Source organism: Cydia strobilella, chromosome 26, assembly GCF_947568885.1.
Source record: "Cydia strobilella chromosome 26, ilCydStro3.1, whole genome shotgun sequence".
Lineage (NCBI taxonomy): Eukaryota > Metazoa > Arthropoda > Insecta > Lepidoptera > Tortricidae > Cydia > Cydia strobilella.
This window is the reverse complement of record NC_086066.1, coordinates 513,129-529,250: the sequence shown is the minus strand read 5'-3', so window position 1 is coordinate 529,250 and position 16,122 is coordinate 513,129. Positions and strand designations below refer to the sequence as shown.

At 38.7% G+C, this 16,122-nt stretch overlaps 1 protein-coding gene across 1 annotated transcript; it reads right to left on the bottom strand.

The window, feature by feature from the left end:
- Positions 1–4,259: 4,259 nt before the first annotated feature.
- Positions 4,260–13,012, bottom strand: LOC134753241 (zinc finger protein 431-like). The gene is made up of 2 exons (XM_063689044.1): positions 12,549–13,012; positions 4,260–5,657 (listed from the first exon to the last, which is right to left on the bottom strand). Exons 1-2 carry the CDS (start codon positions 12,877–12,879, stop codon positions 4,462–4,464), a joined length of 1,527 nt encoding a protein of 508 aa, XP_063545114.1. The 5' UTR covers positions 12,880–13,012; the 3' UTR covers positions 4,260–4,461.
- Between the last annotated feature and the right edge of the window lie 3,110 nt (positions 13,013–16,122).

The following is a 16,122-nucleotide window of genomic DNA, read 5'->3' as shown; positions in this document are numbered from 1 at the left end:
TGAGTACCGAAGGCAAAGTTGAGTCGCACGGCGCGCCCTGGCGCAAGCGGAAATCCGAGGACGTACAAGCTACGAGTAAATGCAGCGCAATAATTTGACAACCATTTAAAAAAATATGGCAATGCTCTTGTGTTGAAGGCCAAGACTCATTTTGGGTCTTCGCGCCAGCCTAGTAAGTTTCTTAGTTGTCACAAAGACATGTTGATGATAGGTAAATGGAATGAGACATCTTAGTAGGTACTTGTTCAATTTAGAAAATATAAACCCCCAAGCAAGATGAGCAAAATAAAATTTTAAGTGAAGCTAAGTATTATTAGATATGTAATTTCGCACGCCATGTACTGAAGTTTCTATCTGTGGAAACTTGTAATTGGCCCACTGTTTCTATGTTATTGCCTAACTTGTGTTAGCATTTCAGTCACAATTAATTATTAAAATATGTATTTTAATTTCTGTATATATTGATAAATACTGACTGTTTTTCAAAATATATTCATTTAAGTAAGTGAGTATTTGACATTTCGAGCTAGCTCCCGATTGGTCGCGCCATTTTTAAATCGTACCGTTTCGTGTGAGGCAAGATGGCGGCAACTGGCGCTACGGTTGGGAGGCAGAACGAGTGCAGATCGAATTGTCATATTGTAATATCCAAACGTTATGATTTATTAGATTATTTTAAACCGGGTCACTCACGTATTATTAAGTCGAATAGCTCGACATGTTTCGGTCCAATTTACGAGGACCGTCTTCACGGAGACACGACACGTGTTCATTGGTCGAGGGCACGGCGTGTACTGCGGGCCGCACGCGCACGACTCGCCCGGCCGCTCACGACAGACGGCGTCGGCGGTGCCGGCGACGTCACCGTACAGAGGATAGCTCTACCCTCCGTATTGCGTTTGTCAAATGTCGGATCGCACACAACACTCACTGAGTCACTTGCTAAAGGCCGGTCCACACTGACCACCGACGCAGTACCCAAAACCGTTTTCCAACTAGGCGGCACCGACCAGCTACTGTCACGATTGAAATTCGGATAACGACTGATCTCAATAGCTTCCCGTATTTTTCGTTGAACGAAGAAAAATAATCCCCCCGCTCCCCCGACCGGCCGCCCGCCTGCCACCCGCCCGGTTTAAAATAATCTAATATGTTTGAGTCTCACGGGAGTTTTACGTTATGATTTGATGCAATTGTTTGACTACGTCGGAGTGTACGTGAATACAAAGCTTGCTGGATCATTGGATTGTTTTATTGAACTGTCGTTTACACTTGTTACTCTAGCTGTAAGTTTTCTAACAAATAAAATAAGGTTTTAAGTTAGATTAAGGTATCATATCATATCATATCATTTATTGAATGCCAACCATGGTATTACAAGGTATTACATATAATAATAAAATTATGGAGTACAGCATGGACCTTAGTAGGGCGAGACAAATCTTAAAATATAACTTAACCTAGAGAACAAATTATAATTTACGATTTATACAATTTACACTTAAAACTAATACATATTTTCGTCTGAGAGGTCATCACTTAAAGCTAGAAAGGCATAGGTCTCACAGTAACCCTTACAAACACTTTCTGAGCAACCGAGTAGTAAGGGCGCTTGGAACAAACTCCCGGAAGACGTAGTTTCAGCACAAAATGTGAACCAGTTTAAAAATAAATTAGACAAGCATAACACTACATCTAATACTCGTTCATGATATATATCTTTATGATTACTGGATACAGGCCATATCAGTTGCCATAACTGCCTGCCTGCTTATTAAATAATAATAATAATAAAAAAATGACGCTGTCAACTTCAAACGTGTTTTTCTAATTTCTCTTAAATTATTTTCTATATTTTGTATTTACGTGTTGATTTTAAAGTTACTTTTATGGGAAATGGTACCCTAGACATGTCTACATACGATCAAGTATATATCGGGTATAAGCTACCATAAATATGTTCGACATGTACTACAAGATACATACGTCAAAGGAATGATAACGAGAAGCAAAACACGCAGTCAATCAGCGTCTCTACAATGCGCACGTCCACCACCCTCGCCCGCTTCGTCCGTTTTCTCGCAATCGTCGTCGGGCGATTAATTCGCCACCGCGCCCGACACCAGCGAGTCGAGCGACGAGTGCGGGCCGCCACGACCACCTGCGCGACGAGGGCGGCCACCGCTGCCGACACGCGCGGGGCCCACGGCTCCCGCTGCCGGTGGTGTAGTGCGTCGCATGCGATGGACTCAATCCATGAATGAGAATGTCATGCGCGCCTACTATGGGGCTACAGAGGGGGGAACTAATCTTGAGATTGTACATCCCACGGAAGTGTGGAGGCCGAGGCTTCCTAAACGCCAAAGATCTCCACAACCGCGAGGTGTGCAATCTCAGGAATTATTTCCTTAACAACGAGTGTGGGATACATTGTGACGTGGTGGCAGCAGACAGGAAACTAACGCCGCTCTCCTTGGCAAACGAGAACTGGCACAAACCTGTGGTACAAAGTACTGCGGACCGCAAGGCGGTATGGAAGGATAAGCAGCTACACGGGCGGTTCTACAAGGCCCTCACGGGACCCGATGTAGACCTGCTCGCGTCGGTGAACTGGTTACAATTCGGGGACCTCTTCGGAGAAACCGAGGGTTTTGCCTGTGCAATTGCGGACGAAGTTATGATGACGAACAACTATCGGAAATATATCCTGAGGGACGGTACGGTCGACATTTGTCGGGCATGCCGCCGTCCCGGAGAGTCACTCAGGCATATCATTTCCGGTTGTTCTCATCTTGCTAACGGCGAGTACTTGCACAGACATAATCTCGTAGCCAGGATTATTCACCAGCAGCTTGCTCTTCTATATGGCCTTGTGGACCGCGAAGTACCGTACTACAAGTATTTACCTGTGCCAGTTCTCGAGAATGGTCGTGCCACGCTCTATTGGGATCGGTCTATCATCACTGACAGGACTATTGTAGCCAATAAGCCTGACATCGTGCTGATAGATCGAACGCAGCGCCAGGCTGTGCTCGTCGACGTCACCATCCCCCATGATGAGAATCTCGTGAAGGCCGAGAAGGACAAGTCCAGCAAGTACCTAGACTTGGCTCACGAGATAACCGCCATGTAGAATGTTGACTCGACGATCATTGTTCCTATAGTCGTGTCAGCGAACGGTCTCATTGCGAAGAGTCTCGACCAACACCTAGAGAGACTCTCGCTGGGTGGTTGGATCAAGGGTCAGATGCAGAAGGCGGTGATCTTGGACACGGCGCGGATAGTCCGCCGGTTCCTCTCTCTGCGGTCCTGACCACCGGCAGCTTGGGCCTTGCCCCGCTGCCAGCGGTACCCTAGGTTAGGTTTTTTATAAAGTGTTTATATATTTTTTGTAATGTTTTGTAAGTGTTTTTGTATTTTACTTTTATATCCATATTATAAAAACCTAGCCTAAGATGAAAGATAAATAAAGAGAATAATAATAATAATATTTTCCGATCCGTCGCTCATATATTCTTCGAGAGTGTAAAAGGCTTAAAACCTTACTTTTACCTTAGTACTTAAAACCTTAAAATATCGATGGCGATTGTAAAGGCCATAGCTACTAAGTGTGTAAATGCATATGGATACGGTTGTTTTTGTTTCTAAGAACTAAGAAATTTTGCGTGAAATATATTCACCGGAAAAGGGGAGAGTTGTATTCGTATTACTTGTCTGTCTATTACGTCTAAACAGAGTTGTAAATACAGAAGACTGACAGTCCCCATACAACGAGTATCGTCAATGTCATCTACAACAAAGTTTCTTATCGAACCGGACAGTTGGCGAATGCTAGGGCGCGGGCTAGGCGAAAAAATGTAAGATTTGACCGTCACAACCCATACGATTGAGAGATTCATATAAAAAGTTCTTTAGTAATAAAAATATTCACTACCTAACTAATATTTGCTCGCCGACGACAGTCCAACCCTTAGCAAACATTTGTGCCATTTTCAAACAAAAGGGTACTTATTGTCGGTCGCGCTATTTCCATATAGCTTCAATTCAAAATCAACCTTATCGACAAGCGACAATGTACCTTTTGGTTGAAAACGTCACATTTAACATGTCTTATGAAATTAAACATTTAGATTTTACGTAAATCGTTTATTATACAATTCGAATGTATATAAAAATTATACAATAACAATATAAGATAAGCGTAGTACCTACGATTATGGCTTTTTACCTTTGTTTTGCAGTTCTAGATCTGGTAAATCACTACTCTTGTACCTCATTAGTGTGCTTGCTTTTATGGATTAGTGAAGATGTTTTGTACAGAAAAACAACTGCACTGGTCACATTTGTAAGACTTTTCACTAGCGTGTGTCTTTACATGATCATTCATAAAACATTTCAGGTTGCAAGTATAACTACAGTCTACAGTGTTCAAACTTGTAAGGTTTCTCATAAGTATGTTTGCTAGCATGAATTATCTTTGTATAAAGCAGCATTCGTGTGTGTGCTTTTATGAATTAGTAAACCTTTTTTGTACGAACTAGCGTAACTACACTGGTCACATTTGTAAGGCTTTTCGCCAGTGTGTGTCCTTATATGAGTTTTTAAATTACTAATTTTGATAGCAGCATAACTACACTGGTCACATTTGTGGCGCCTTTCACCAGTGTGTGGCTTTTCGCCAGTGTGTGTTCTTATATGAATTTTTAACTGATTTGGTCGATTGGTAGCATAACTACAATGGCCACATTTATAAGGTTTTGTATTAGTGTGTATCATTTTATGAATTTTTAAATTACATTTTTTGCCAGTAGCATAACTACACTGGTCGCATTTGTAAGGCTTTTCGCCAGTGTGTGTCCTTATATGAGTTTTTAAATGATCTGTTCGGTTGGTAGCATAACTACACTGGTCACATTTGTAAGGCTTTTCGCCAGTGTGTGTTCTTATATGAGTTTTTAAATTACTTTTTTTGACAGTAACATAACTACACTGGTCACATTTGTAGTGCCTTTCACCAGCGTGTGGCTTTTCGCCAGTGTGTGTTCTTATATGAGTTTTAAAATGATCTGTTCGGTTGGTAGCATAACTACAATGGTCACATTTATAAGGTTTTGTATGAGTGTGTATCTTTTTATGCATTTTTAAATTACTTTTTTTGCCTGTAGCATAACTACACTGGTCACATTTGTAAGGCTTTTCGCCAGTGTGTGTTCTTATATGAGTTTTTAAATTACTTTTGTAGCCAGTAGCATAACTACACTGGTCACATTTGTAGTGCCTTTCACCAGCGTGTGGCTTTTCGCCAGTGTGTGTTCTTATATGAATTTTTAACTGATTTGTTCCATTGGTAGCATAACTACAATGGTCACATTTATAAGGTTTTGTATGAGTGTGTATCTTTTTATGAATTTTTAAATAACTTTTTTTGCCAGTAGCATAACTACACTGGTCACACTTGTAGGGCTTTTCACCAGTGTGTGTCCTAACATGAATATTCAAATCATACTTTCGGATGGTTGAATAACTACAGTGATGACATATATAAGGTTTTGTATTAGTAAGAACATATTTTGTACTGTTGTGTACTATTTTATGTTTTTCTAAAAAACATTGATAAGTTTCGAGTCTACTTGTTGGTTTCTTCTGTGGAGTGGGACCTGCAACAAGAATGGTTTACTTTACTAAATTACAAATTAAACAGTAGCGTTATAAGACATACAAGGATACTGACAGACAAACAAAAGACAAAGATCTTTTTCACATCACCTATTCGGAAAAGGCCTTTTTCTTCGCTGCTAGGAGGGACCAAAGTGTTACTTTTCTTTTCTTTTCACTATTTGTTTTCTTTTTTGTATACCTACAATTTTTTTAGCCTTAATAATGTTTTGAAATATGATAATTTCCTCATAGGTGAGTAAAAAGCAGTATATGTCATTATTATTATTATTATTTAAGCTTTATTTATACCATAATTTTAACAGTTTTATTTATATTATTTGCCATGAATGATATTTTTATATGGACCCCGTTTGGGTAAAAGCCTCCTCCAACCCATGCCATTTTTCTCGGTCTTTGGCTGACTCCATCCAGCTCGCACCTGCGACCTTATGAATATCTTCTGCCCAACGCCTTCGTGGCTCGCCTGGTTTTCTTTTTCCTTGTGTTATAGGCCCTGGCCATGTTGTTGTTTTAAGTGTCCATCTTTTATCATTAAATCTAGCAATGTGGCCTGCCCATTTCCATTTGAGTCTTAATGCATGCTGAAGGGAATCTGTGAGTTTGGTTCTCTTTCTTATATCTTCGTTTCTTACTTTGTGTATTTTCCTTAAATGTAATAGGCTTCTTTCCATTGAGCGCTGACAAACTGCAATTTTATGTTTAATTTTGTTGGTGAAAGTCCATATTTGGCTTCCATAAGGTAGGCTGGGCAAAATGCATGTATCCATTACAGTTTTCTTTAGTTTTAGGTGGTAATCCCCTTTCAATATTTCTTTTTGTGCCTAGAATTTTCTCCAACTGCAGTTGACCCTTCTGTATATTTCCTCCTCGTTTCTGTCTGCGTTAAAGGATACTCGTTTTCCCAGATATATATACTCATTGACATATTCTATGGGATTTCCTGATACGTGTATCTGCTTTATTTTACAATAATTTGTCATTGCTTTGGTTTTTTTGGCGTTCATTTGTAGTCCTACTAATTTGCTTTGAGTATCCAAGGTTTGTAGCATTTGTTCTAGCTCAGTAGCTGATTCGGCGAAGATAACAATGTCATCCGCGAATCGGAGGTGACTTAGGTTACAGCCTTGAATTTTGAGTCCCTTGTTAGTCCAGTTGATTTTCTCAAATATTCCTTGCAGCACAGCTATGAACAGTTTTGGTGACAGAGGATCACCTTGTCTGACGCCCGTCCAATGATTATCTAATTTCCTTTGCTTTCTAGTTTTACTCGGCTTGTACTTTGTGAGTAGATGTTCTTAATAATGTTTATATAGACCTTGTTTATTCTGTTTGATAGAAGTGCTTTCCAAATTGAGCTGTGAGTTATACTATCAAATGCCTTTGTGTAGTCCACAAAACCAATATATAGCGGGTGGTTAAACTCTTTACATTTTTCAAGTATCTGTTCCAGTGAGTGGATGTGGTCTATAGTGGTAAAACCGGAGCGGAAGCCTGCTTGTTCAATTGGTTGGTTGTTGTCAATAATTGGTGTTATTCGGCTTAGTATTACAGAAGTAAACAGTTTGTAGACGCTGGACAGTAGACTTATTGGCCTGTAATTCCCGATGTCTGCAGGGTAGGGCAGTATATGTCATATGGTAGCTAAATTATTTCCACTTTGGGCGTAAACACTTGAATCCCTTACTACGCTCTGGATTCTATTTCGGAATCCCTCGCTATTCTCAGCATTCTATTTTTGACACCTTCGCTTAGTTCAGGATTCAACGTACGCTCTGGCCGTAAATGTAAATATGTCATTTTGCTCCCTTGGGACACAGTCTGCTATTTTTTAACACATCAATAAATTCAAACCAGGGTTCGAAATTATCCAGACCAGATATTTATAGTCTTTGATAATTATCCGATAAATATCGGATATTTATCGGTTATGGTGCTATATTTATTATCTTTGAATTCTTTGATAGTAAAAAATAATGATTGGGGCGTTTTTTGCTATGTACAGTCAAGGGCTTAAATATATAACACTACATATTCATAAGATTTCTTTTTAGAGTTCTTCTATTCACTTTTTCATAACGCGCGAACACAATTAATACATTACACTTTTAGATTTCACACAAACACACACATCTCACTCCTTCCTCACAACAAGCTTACACACATACAAGTTCACACTTCACACTCCTCTTTTTCTTTTATCTTTATGTTTAATATAATTATGTAATATAACTGTAATGACCTTGAACCCTGCGATACAGGCCATGCCTAGTGCGGGGTTCACTGCAATGTGCCTGTTGTTGTGTTGTTTTAATTGATAAATAAAGATATATATATATAAGTAAGTAAGTAAGTAAATATTCTTTATTGCACCAAAATTATACATTTTACATACATGTAAAACTACAAAGAAATATTTAAAGAAAAAATAGAACCAGGTAACAACAGGCGGTCTTATCGCTATAAAGCGTTATATATATATATTTTTTAATATATACATTCCCAAAGTTTCTAAAATATGTGTACGCTCATAGAATCTATAATCGCTATACCTACTATCGCAAAAGACACATTCATATAACCTGAAACCTACCTACACTAAAACCAGCCACAATAAAGTTTAATAACAGATCACTTTTAGAGAAGGAAAAAAACATACATTACATAAAAGTAAAACAGTTGTAAATGAATGATTATAATACATAATTTAAGATTTAGATTTCATTTTATTTCACTCAGCTGTTTAAGTAGGTATTTATTATTTCTAAGCGTCGGCAACCCTAGCGTTTTGTCACTTGTGTTGGTGCGCGCGGTGCGAGGAGCGGCGCGCTGAAGGTCACTCCATTGTATTTTTGTGTAGGTATCAAAACGGTAGGTATTTGCGTTTACTGTATCACTCACTCAAGCGCTCTCCAATCCCACTGAACTAAAGGACCTAAAGCACAGAGTGTTAAGGTGTTTGCCCTGGCCCAGATGGGCTAGCAAATGACTGCCTTAAACTAGGAGCTCCAATATTACTTAAGCTCTTAACGAGATTATTCAATATGATACTAGAATTTGAAACAGTACCAAAGCAATGGTGTTCTTCTGATATAGTACTAATATATAAAAAAGGAGACCCATTAGATATTGGAAATTATAGACCCACTAGCTTTTGCCCGAGACTTCGTCTGCGTGGAGTTAGTAACCGCAGCTAGAGTAAGAATAGCGCCTGGAGAAAATCTCATAGCAATCTAAATTTGAGCATATTATGCACACAAATAAGCAGGCACTTCGTTAATTATCTCAATTCCACCCCGCTTTTTACTTTCTTAAGGGATGATTTTCGGGATAAAAACTATCCTATGTCCTTCTCAGGGACTCAACATATCTCTATGCCAATTTTCATCTGAATCGGTTCAGCGGTTTAAGCGTGAAGAGGGAACACACAGACAGACAGACTTTCGTATTTATAATATTAGTATGGATTAGCTTACTGACAAGTGTATACAAGCTCTTCACATCGATTATACTGAAAAGAATTGCTATAAAAATCGACACCATACAACCTAGAGAACAGGCAGGCTTCTGCTCAGGCTTTAGCACAACCAATCATATACATCATGAAGGTTGACTGGTAGAGAATGCCTCATAGCATTAAGTCCGCCTTTTGTACGATTGTATTTTCTTTTGTGCAATAAAGATTAAATAAATAAATACATGTAGTGGAACTAATCGAAAAATTTAATGAATTCAGGAAACCATTATATGTTGCTTTTGTTGACTACAGCAAAGCCTTCGACAGCATCAGCCATAACTCAATCTGGAATGCACTAAAAATGTCGGGAGTAGAACAAAAATACATAAATATCATCAAACACATACACACACACACTCACATAGCATAAGTAGAGTTAAACTTGAAAGAAGAGGAGATCATATTAAAAATTTTGAGACTTGCAACGAGAAGAAAAGACCTTAAAAATGGTTTAGTGCCTTAATTCAAAATTGTACAACATTCAGCAAGCTACCAGGCAGTTCACCTTTTTAATAAACTACCGATAGAGTATAAACAGATCTCTGACTGTAAGGTATTTAAGCGCAAATTAAAGGCTTTTCTTGTAGAAAAATGTTACTACTCTATCAATGAATTTGTAAATGACATATTTTAATTTGTATAGCAATAGTAACCTTTTTTATTAAGATTAATAATTATGTTGTTTTTATTGACTATTTTATGCATTGTGAATGACATACATATAATATCAATTGTTGACATTATTATTATTATTGTATTCGTAGGTCATTAATTTAGTATTAGATTTTTTTTTTGTTGTTTTTTACTGTGAATTTACTATTTTTAATGTGATTATTTCAAGTGTTTAATGTATGTAATCATTTTATATGCATGAATTAATATTCGACACAATGTATATTGTTAAGAATTAAATAAATAAACACTTTAATTGAAAGAGGAGTGAGGCAAGGCGACCCTCTGTCGCCTAAGCTTTTCATTGCCGTACTAGAAAATATTTTTCAAAACTTAAACTGGACTGGATATGGTCTTAACATCGAAGGATGTCACCTAACGCATCTGCGGTTTGCAGATGACATAATCATATTTGCGGAAAGTGCCAAACAACTAGAGAATATGCTATGCACACTAGAAAAAGAAAGCAATAAAGTAGGCCTACAAATGAACAGAAGCAAAACGAAGGTGATGACTAACAGCCCTAACATTCCCATCAATGTAAACGGAAACACAATTGAATATGTAAAAAAATACATATACCTGGGTAAGCAAATTTCCTTTTCACGGACTAATAACGAGGAAGAGGTAGATAGAAGGAAGAATATTACATGGCGAAAGTTCTGGTCATTCAAAGAAATTCTGAAAGGAAAATATAGTATGAAGATAAAAAGAATAGTAATGGACACATGCCTTCTGCCCAGTTTACTACATGGATGCCAAACGTGGACTTATACTAGCAAGACCAAACAAAAAATAAACACTACACAACGAGCTATGGAAAGAAGCATACTGAGAATTAACAAAATGCATAAAATTAGAAACGAAACTATAAGAAGTAAAACAAACGTAAAGGATGCGCTCACACAAGCTCTAAAGCTCAAGTGGCAATGGGCAGGTCACATCTCAAGGTATACAGATAACAGATGGACAACACTAACAACAAGATGGAAAGGACCATTACCAGCGAAGAGGAAAACTGGAAAACCTGTCAAACGGTGGACCGATGACATAGTAGAGGTTGCCGGGAAAGACTGGATGTACAATGCCAAACATAGATGTTTATGGAAGAAATGGGAGGAGGCTTTTACCCAAACGGGATCCATACCCCAAGAAAGAAAAATCAACAGAAACAACAACACCTTAAAAACCTATTTTAACCAAATTTAAAAACTGAAATAGAAACTAAAAATTGAAAAGAGTATGGAAACACAGAGGCTATAATAATAATCTAAATATATACAGTCTAAAACATAAGAAAACAGTAATGGACACGTGCATTTTACCATGCCTTACATACGGTTCTCAAACTTGGGTGCACACAAACAAGAACAAATTAAAGATAAGAACCTGCCAAAGAGCCATGGAAAGGAGCATTCTCAGTATAAAACTAAAGGACAAGGTTAACAGCAAGTACAAACGATCCAAAACAAACATCATAGATGCCCTCGAGTTTGTGCTGAAACAGAAATGGAGATGGGCCGGCCACATAGGAAGATTGACAGATGACAGATGGACCAACAAAGTCACAAAGTGGCCAGGACCCCATGGCAAAAGGAAGGCGGGAAAACCCATAATAAGGTGGTCCAAGGATATTATAGCCACAGCTGGAGAAAATTGGCTAATCAAGGCAAAAGACCGAGAAAGGTGGAAAGACATGGAGGAGGCCTATACCCGACAGGGGTCCTTAAAATAATAAGTAAAAATGGAAAACAATAATATTAGAAAACTTTTTTTATCATGTAAAACTATTTAAGGAAAAATAAAGGCTTAAATAAATAATAATAATAATTAATATAATAAATATGTGTTCAAAACGAGAGAGTTTAAAGTGTTATAACTTTGATAAATTATAAAATCTTCTCCAAAGGATTATGCCTGGTTTACATGCATGGCAAGTCTCGACAAGCCTAAGGGACGCAGTTATTAGGCATGTGTAGTACATGTACTAAAATCAAAAAGAAACGATTCCCTCCACTGTACTAGACCAAACTATTCCCTAATATTCTGCTCTTTACGTACGTTTTAGTACACTACACGCAAACGAAACAGAATGGGAGTGAGGACCAAGGAGTATTACTGTACTAAAAGACAAAACTAGTACAGTTGTGAGATTGTACTAGTTGGGAGCGATCTTTTCAGTGAACAAGCATGCACAACTCTAGCAGTTATGCGTTAGAGGGAGCAAGCGATATTGCTATCATTCCACCGCATAGCTGTGTCCCTGAGGCTTGTAGAGTCTTGCCACGCATATAAACATAGCATTACATCAAACTATAACTATGAGCTTTTCGGAACTTATAATAATAATAATATAATAATAATAGTTCTTTATTTACAGGTAAACACCCAATTTAAATACATACAATTTAAATACATGTACGAAATATCATTTGATATTTACCAGTCGCTTTTCGGTGAAGGAAAACATCGTGAGGAAACCGGACTAATCCCAACAAGGCCTAGTTTCCCCTCTGGGTTAGACGGTCAGATGGCAGTCGCTTTCGTAAAAACTAGTGCCTACGCCAATTCTTGGGATTAGTTGCCAAGCGGACCCCAGGCTCCCATGGAGCCGTGGCATAATGCCGGGACAACGCGAGGAAGATGATGACATCAAACTATAACTGTAGAATCCACAACTGACCTGTTGTTGTGTGGCGCACGCGCCGCTCCACTATCACGGGGCCGAGCATTAGCTCATCTTTCACCACGTGGTCGGTGTACAGCCCCGTCGCCGCGGCCGCCGCGCTCACGCCGAGCGACTCGTCTTTTACACACACATCTGAGCACGAAATCTCGGCTTTTATCGTCACATCCTCGCACCTGGGCTCGTCTTTGACACACACGTCATGCAGAAAAGGTTCATCTATCACAAACAATTCCTCAAACGAGGGCTTGTCTGTTATACACTCATCCTCACAGGGCTCAGCCTTCACGGAAACATTCTCTGCGCCCTGTAACGCTGACGACTCCATCGTCAACTAAAAAATCTTCGATTCGATATATTCTTTTGAGTGACGTAAACAGAGTATTTGATTTATTTCGAAACCAAAATCCTCCAAATGTTATGCGACAATGTATTTCTTGGTGAAATTTCTCCAATTTTGGAATTGGAATTGTCTCAATTGTCTGTTTTTGACATGTCAGTGTCACTTTTTTTTCTTCTGACAGGCGACCTTGGGCCGGTCCGCCGGCTATTATTTATTATGTGCCGCCAGTCCGATGCATACTCGTTCGAGTGTAAAAGACAATATAGACGGCCGCACCGGACAGCGACCTTGTCCTCGTCTGGACAGGCCTTTAAGGATGCAGCTATAAGTGGGAGCGAAAGAGATAAATTTGACCGCACCAAGGTCGCGGTCCGGTGCGGCCATCTGTAGACACTTGTAATGGTTCCTCTACACGATGACCCAGCGTAGATCAGTCTAAGGGACAGCTATTCGGTGCAACGAGATAGCAATAGCACATGTTCCCTCTAAAGCATAAATGTGTCTCTTGGACTGGCCTATCGGGTAGAGGAGCCATAACGCATGTTCGAACCACCACTCACGATCAAACGTGCACCGGACCGCACCAAGGTCGCTGTCCGGTGCTGCCGTCTATAACGAAAAGGTGGACCTCCATGTCCGTACTTCAAAAAAAAAAAAAAAAAAAACTTAAAGGCGGCAAGACGTGTTTTGAAAAGTCTTTTGTAAAATTATTAATTTTATATTCAATTAACTTGTGTCTTTCAGTTATTTGTGTTTTAAAATACTCGTAAATTATTAACTTTCTGGTTTTTCATAAATTTGAAGCGGTCCCGACTGTTACAGTCGGGATCCGAAACCAATGTCCCTCAATAGAGATAATGGCGCAAATGAAGCTACAAATCGCGTAAATAGCTCAGAGATATGCCTACAAAATGATTCCATGGATTTAATACAACGTGATATGGACTGCGAGGAGGAAATTACGCCTGATAATGGTGAACCGAATTCATCAGATGGCCTAGGGTCACCTAAGGTCAAGGTTAAAAAGCTTAAGGCGAGACAGTTTCCTAAGGTTAGTACTGATACAGATATAAGTGTTATGACGACAGATCATTCCTATGCTGCTAAGAGGAAGGACGATGAATGGACATTAGTTACCAAAAATCCAAAACGCCGTTATGTGTTTAACCCAAACTTACCCGTGGGCACAGAAATAAGCATTACTTGCAAAGATAAGCTGCCGAAACAATTTGCGCTAGCGAAGCTATTCAAAAGTCATGATATTCTAGGTATCATTAGAGTCAGGTACGTTAATTCATATAAGGTGCTTGTCCAATTTGATAATGAAACCAGCGCTGAGCGCCTTATTTCCAAGGTTGTTGTACTCGAGGAGTTGGGCTGGCGGTGCCAAAAAACATACGAGGTTGGTGTTTCTTATGGTATTATAAAAGATGTGGATTTAGATTTAAATGAAAAAGATATGATAGAAAGTATGACATGCGGAGTAGAAATAGTTTCAGTAAAAAGATTAAGTAGAAAAAGTTCAGATGAATCAGGATGGAAGGACAGTGAGACCGTACGTGTATGTTTCAAAGGCCCCATATTACCACCTTACGTTTATATACATGAAATGCGAGTAAAGGTTGAACCATACCTATTTCCGGTATCACAGTGTGCCAATTGCTGGCGATATGGACATACAAAGAAAACGTGTTCTAAAAAATCTACTTGTCCTAAGTGTGGAGGACATCATATGAATTGCGAAACAACTGTATTCACATGTCGCAATTGCTCAGGAAATCACATGGCTCTAGACAAAATTTGTCCGTACTACCAAAAAGAAAGAAACATAAGGAAGATTATGGCTGAATTTAACTGTACGTATAAAAAGGCGTTGAATAAATACGAACCAGGTTCTAGCAGCCCGCCAGCCCCGGCGGCATCATTGTATCAGGAAAACTTTCCTCCGACGCTTAGGACAACTGAGACGACGTCAGTGGCTGAAACATCAACAGTGGAGTCTGCGATAATCGAACCAGCATATGCAAAAATAGTGACGACCCAAGCTATAGTTCATAGTCATAGTGATGCCCCAGGTAAAAAATATAATGTATCGTTATCATCACATAAAAAGACAAGCCGTACTAAACCTAATAAACACAGGAAGCCCGAAGTGAGAGAAAAAGATGACAGTATATCTGATAAAAACTTATCAAATATGGAAACTGATGACAATGACGTTCTACCAGAAATAACGAGCGAACCCAAGGAAGTAAGTGAAAATAAACAAAAACTTAGTTCATTAATTGATAAGTTAAAAGATATCATATTCGTGAAAAACTTGACGATTGTTGAAAAAATAAAATTGGGAGTTCAAACTGGATTAGAATGGCTTTTATCTTTTGTTATGAAGAATATACTTGACATGTCCTGCTTAAAATCCTTTTTTAACGCCACAGATGGCTAGCAACTTAAAGCAGTGCAGACTTAACATGTTGCAATGGAACGCGCAAAGTATTAGACCAAAGTTAGTATCGTTTGAGAATCTACTTATTCAGGAGAAGATCCATATAGCGGCTCTTAGTGAAACATGGTTAGATACAGACTGTTATTTTCGCATTAGTAATTATAATATATATAGAGCGGACAGATCGGATGGATATGGTGGTGTTGCAATCCTTACGCATAAATCGATCAAGTCTGAGCATTGTCGTGTTCAACACCCTAATCCTGGTGTACAAGTCGTTTACGTTAAAGTGTTTAATTGTGATGAAATTAAAAACGTGATTTCAATTTACTGTCCGTCTTCCGTAGTGACTCAGCAGAGTGATTGGGATTTTATTTTTTCAATCGTGCAACATAACGTGATTATCATGGGCGACTTTAATGGCCATCACACCAACTGGTCATATAAAACGGATACTCGCGGAACTCAAATATATGATTCTCTTGTGGACTGTAATCTAGTTTCTCTTAATGATCATAGACACACAAGAGTGCGCCTAGTCAATGGAATGTTACAGGAGTCGTCTCCAGATATTTCTATAGTATCTACTGATATTTATTTTGCATTTAATTGGAACGTTATGAAAGAATCACTAGGAAGCGATCACCTTATTATAAAGATTTCTACATATTTAAATTCTTGTGCTGAGTCTGTACCAAGGAGAAACTATAAAGGGGCTCAATGGAATGAGTACAGAATGTATTTAGAAAATAAGTTCGCTGATTTGTCTTTGCCTGAAGCTC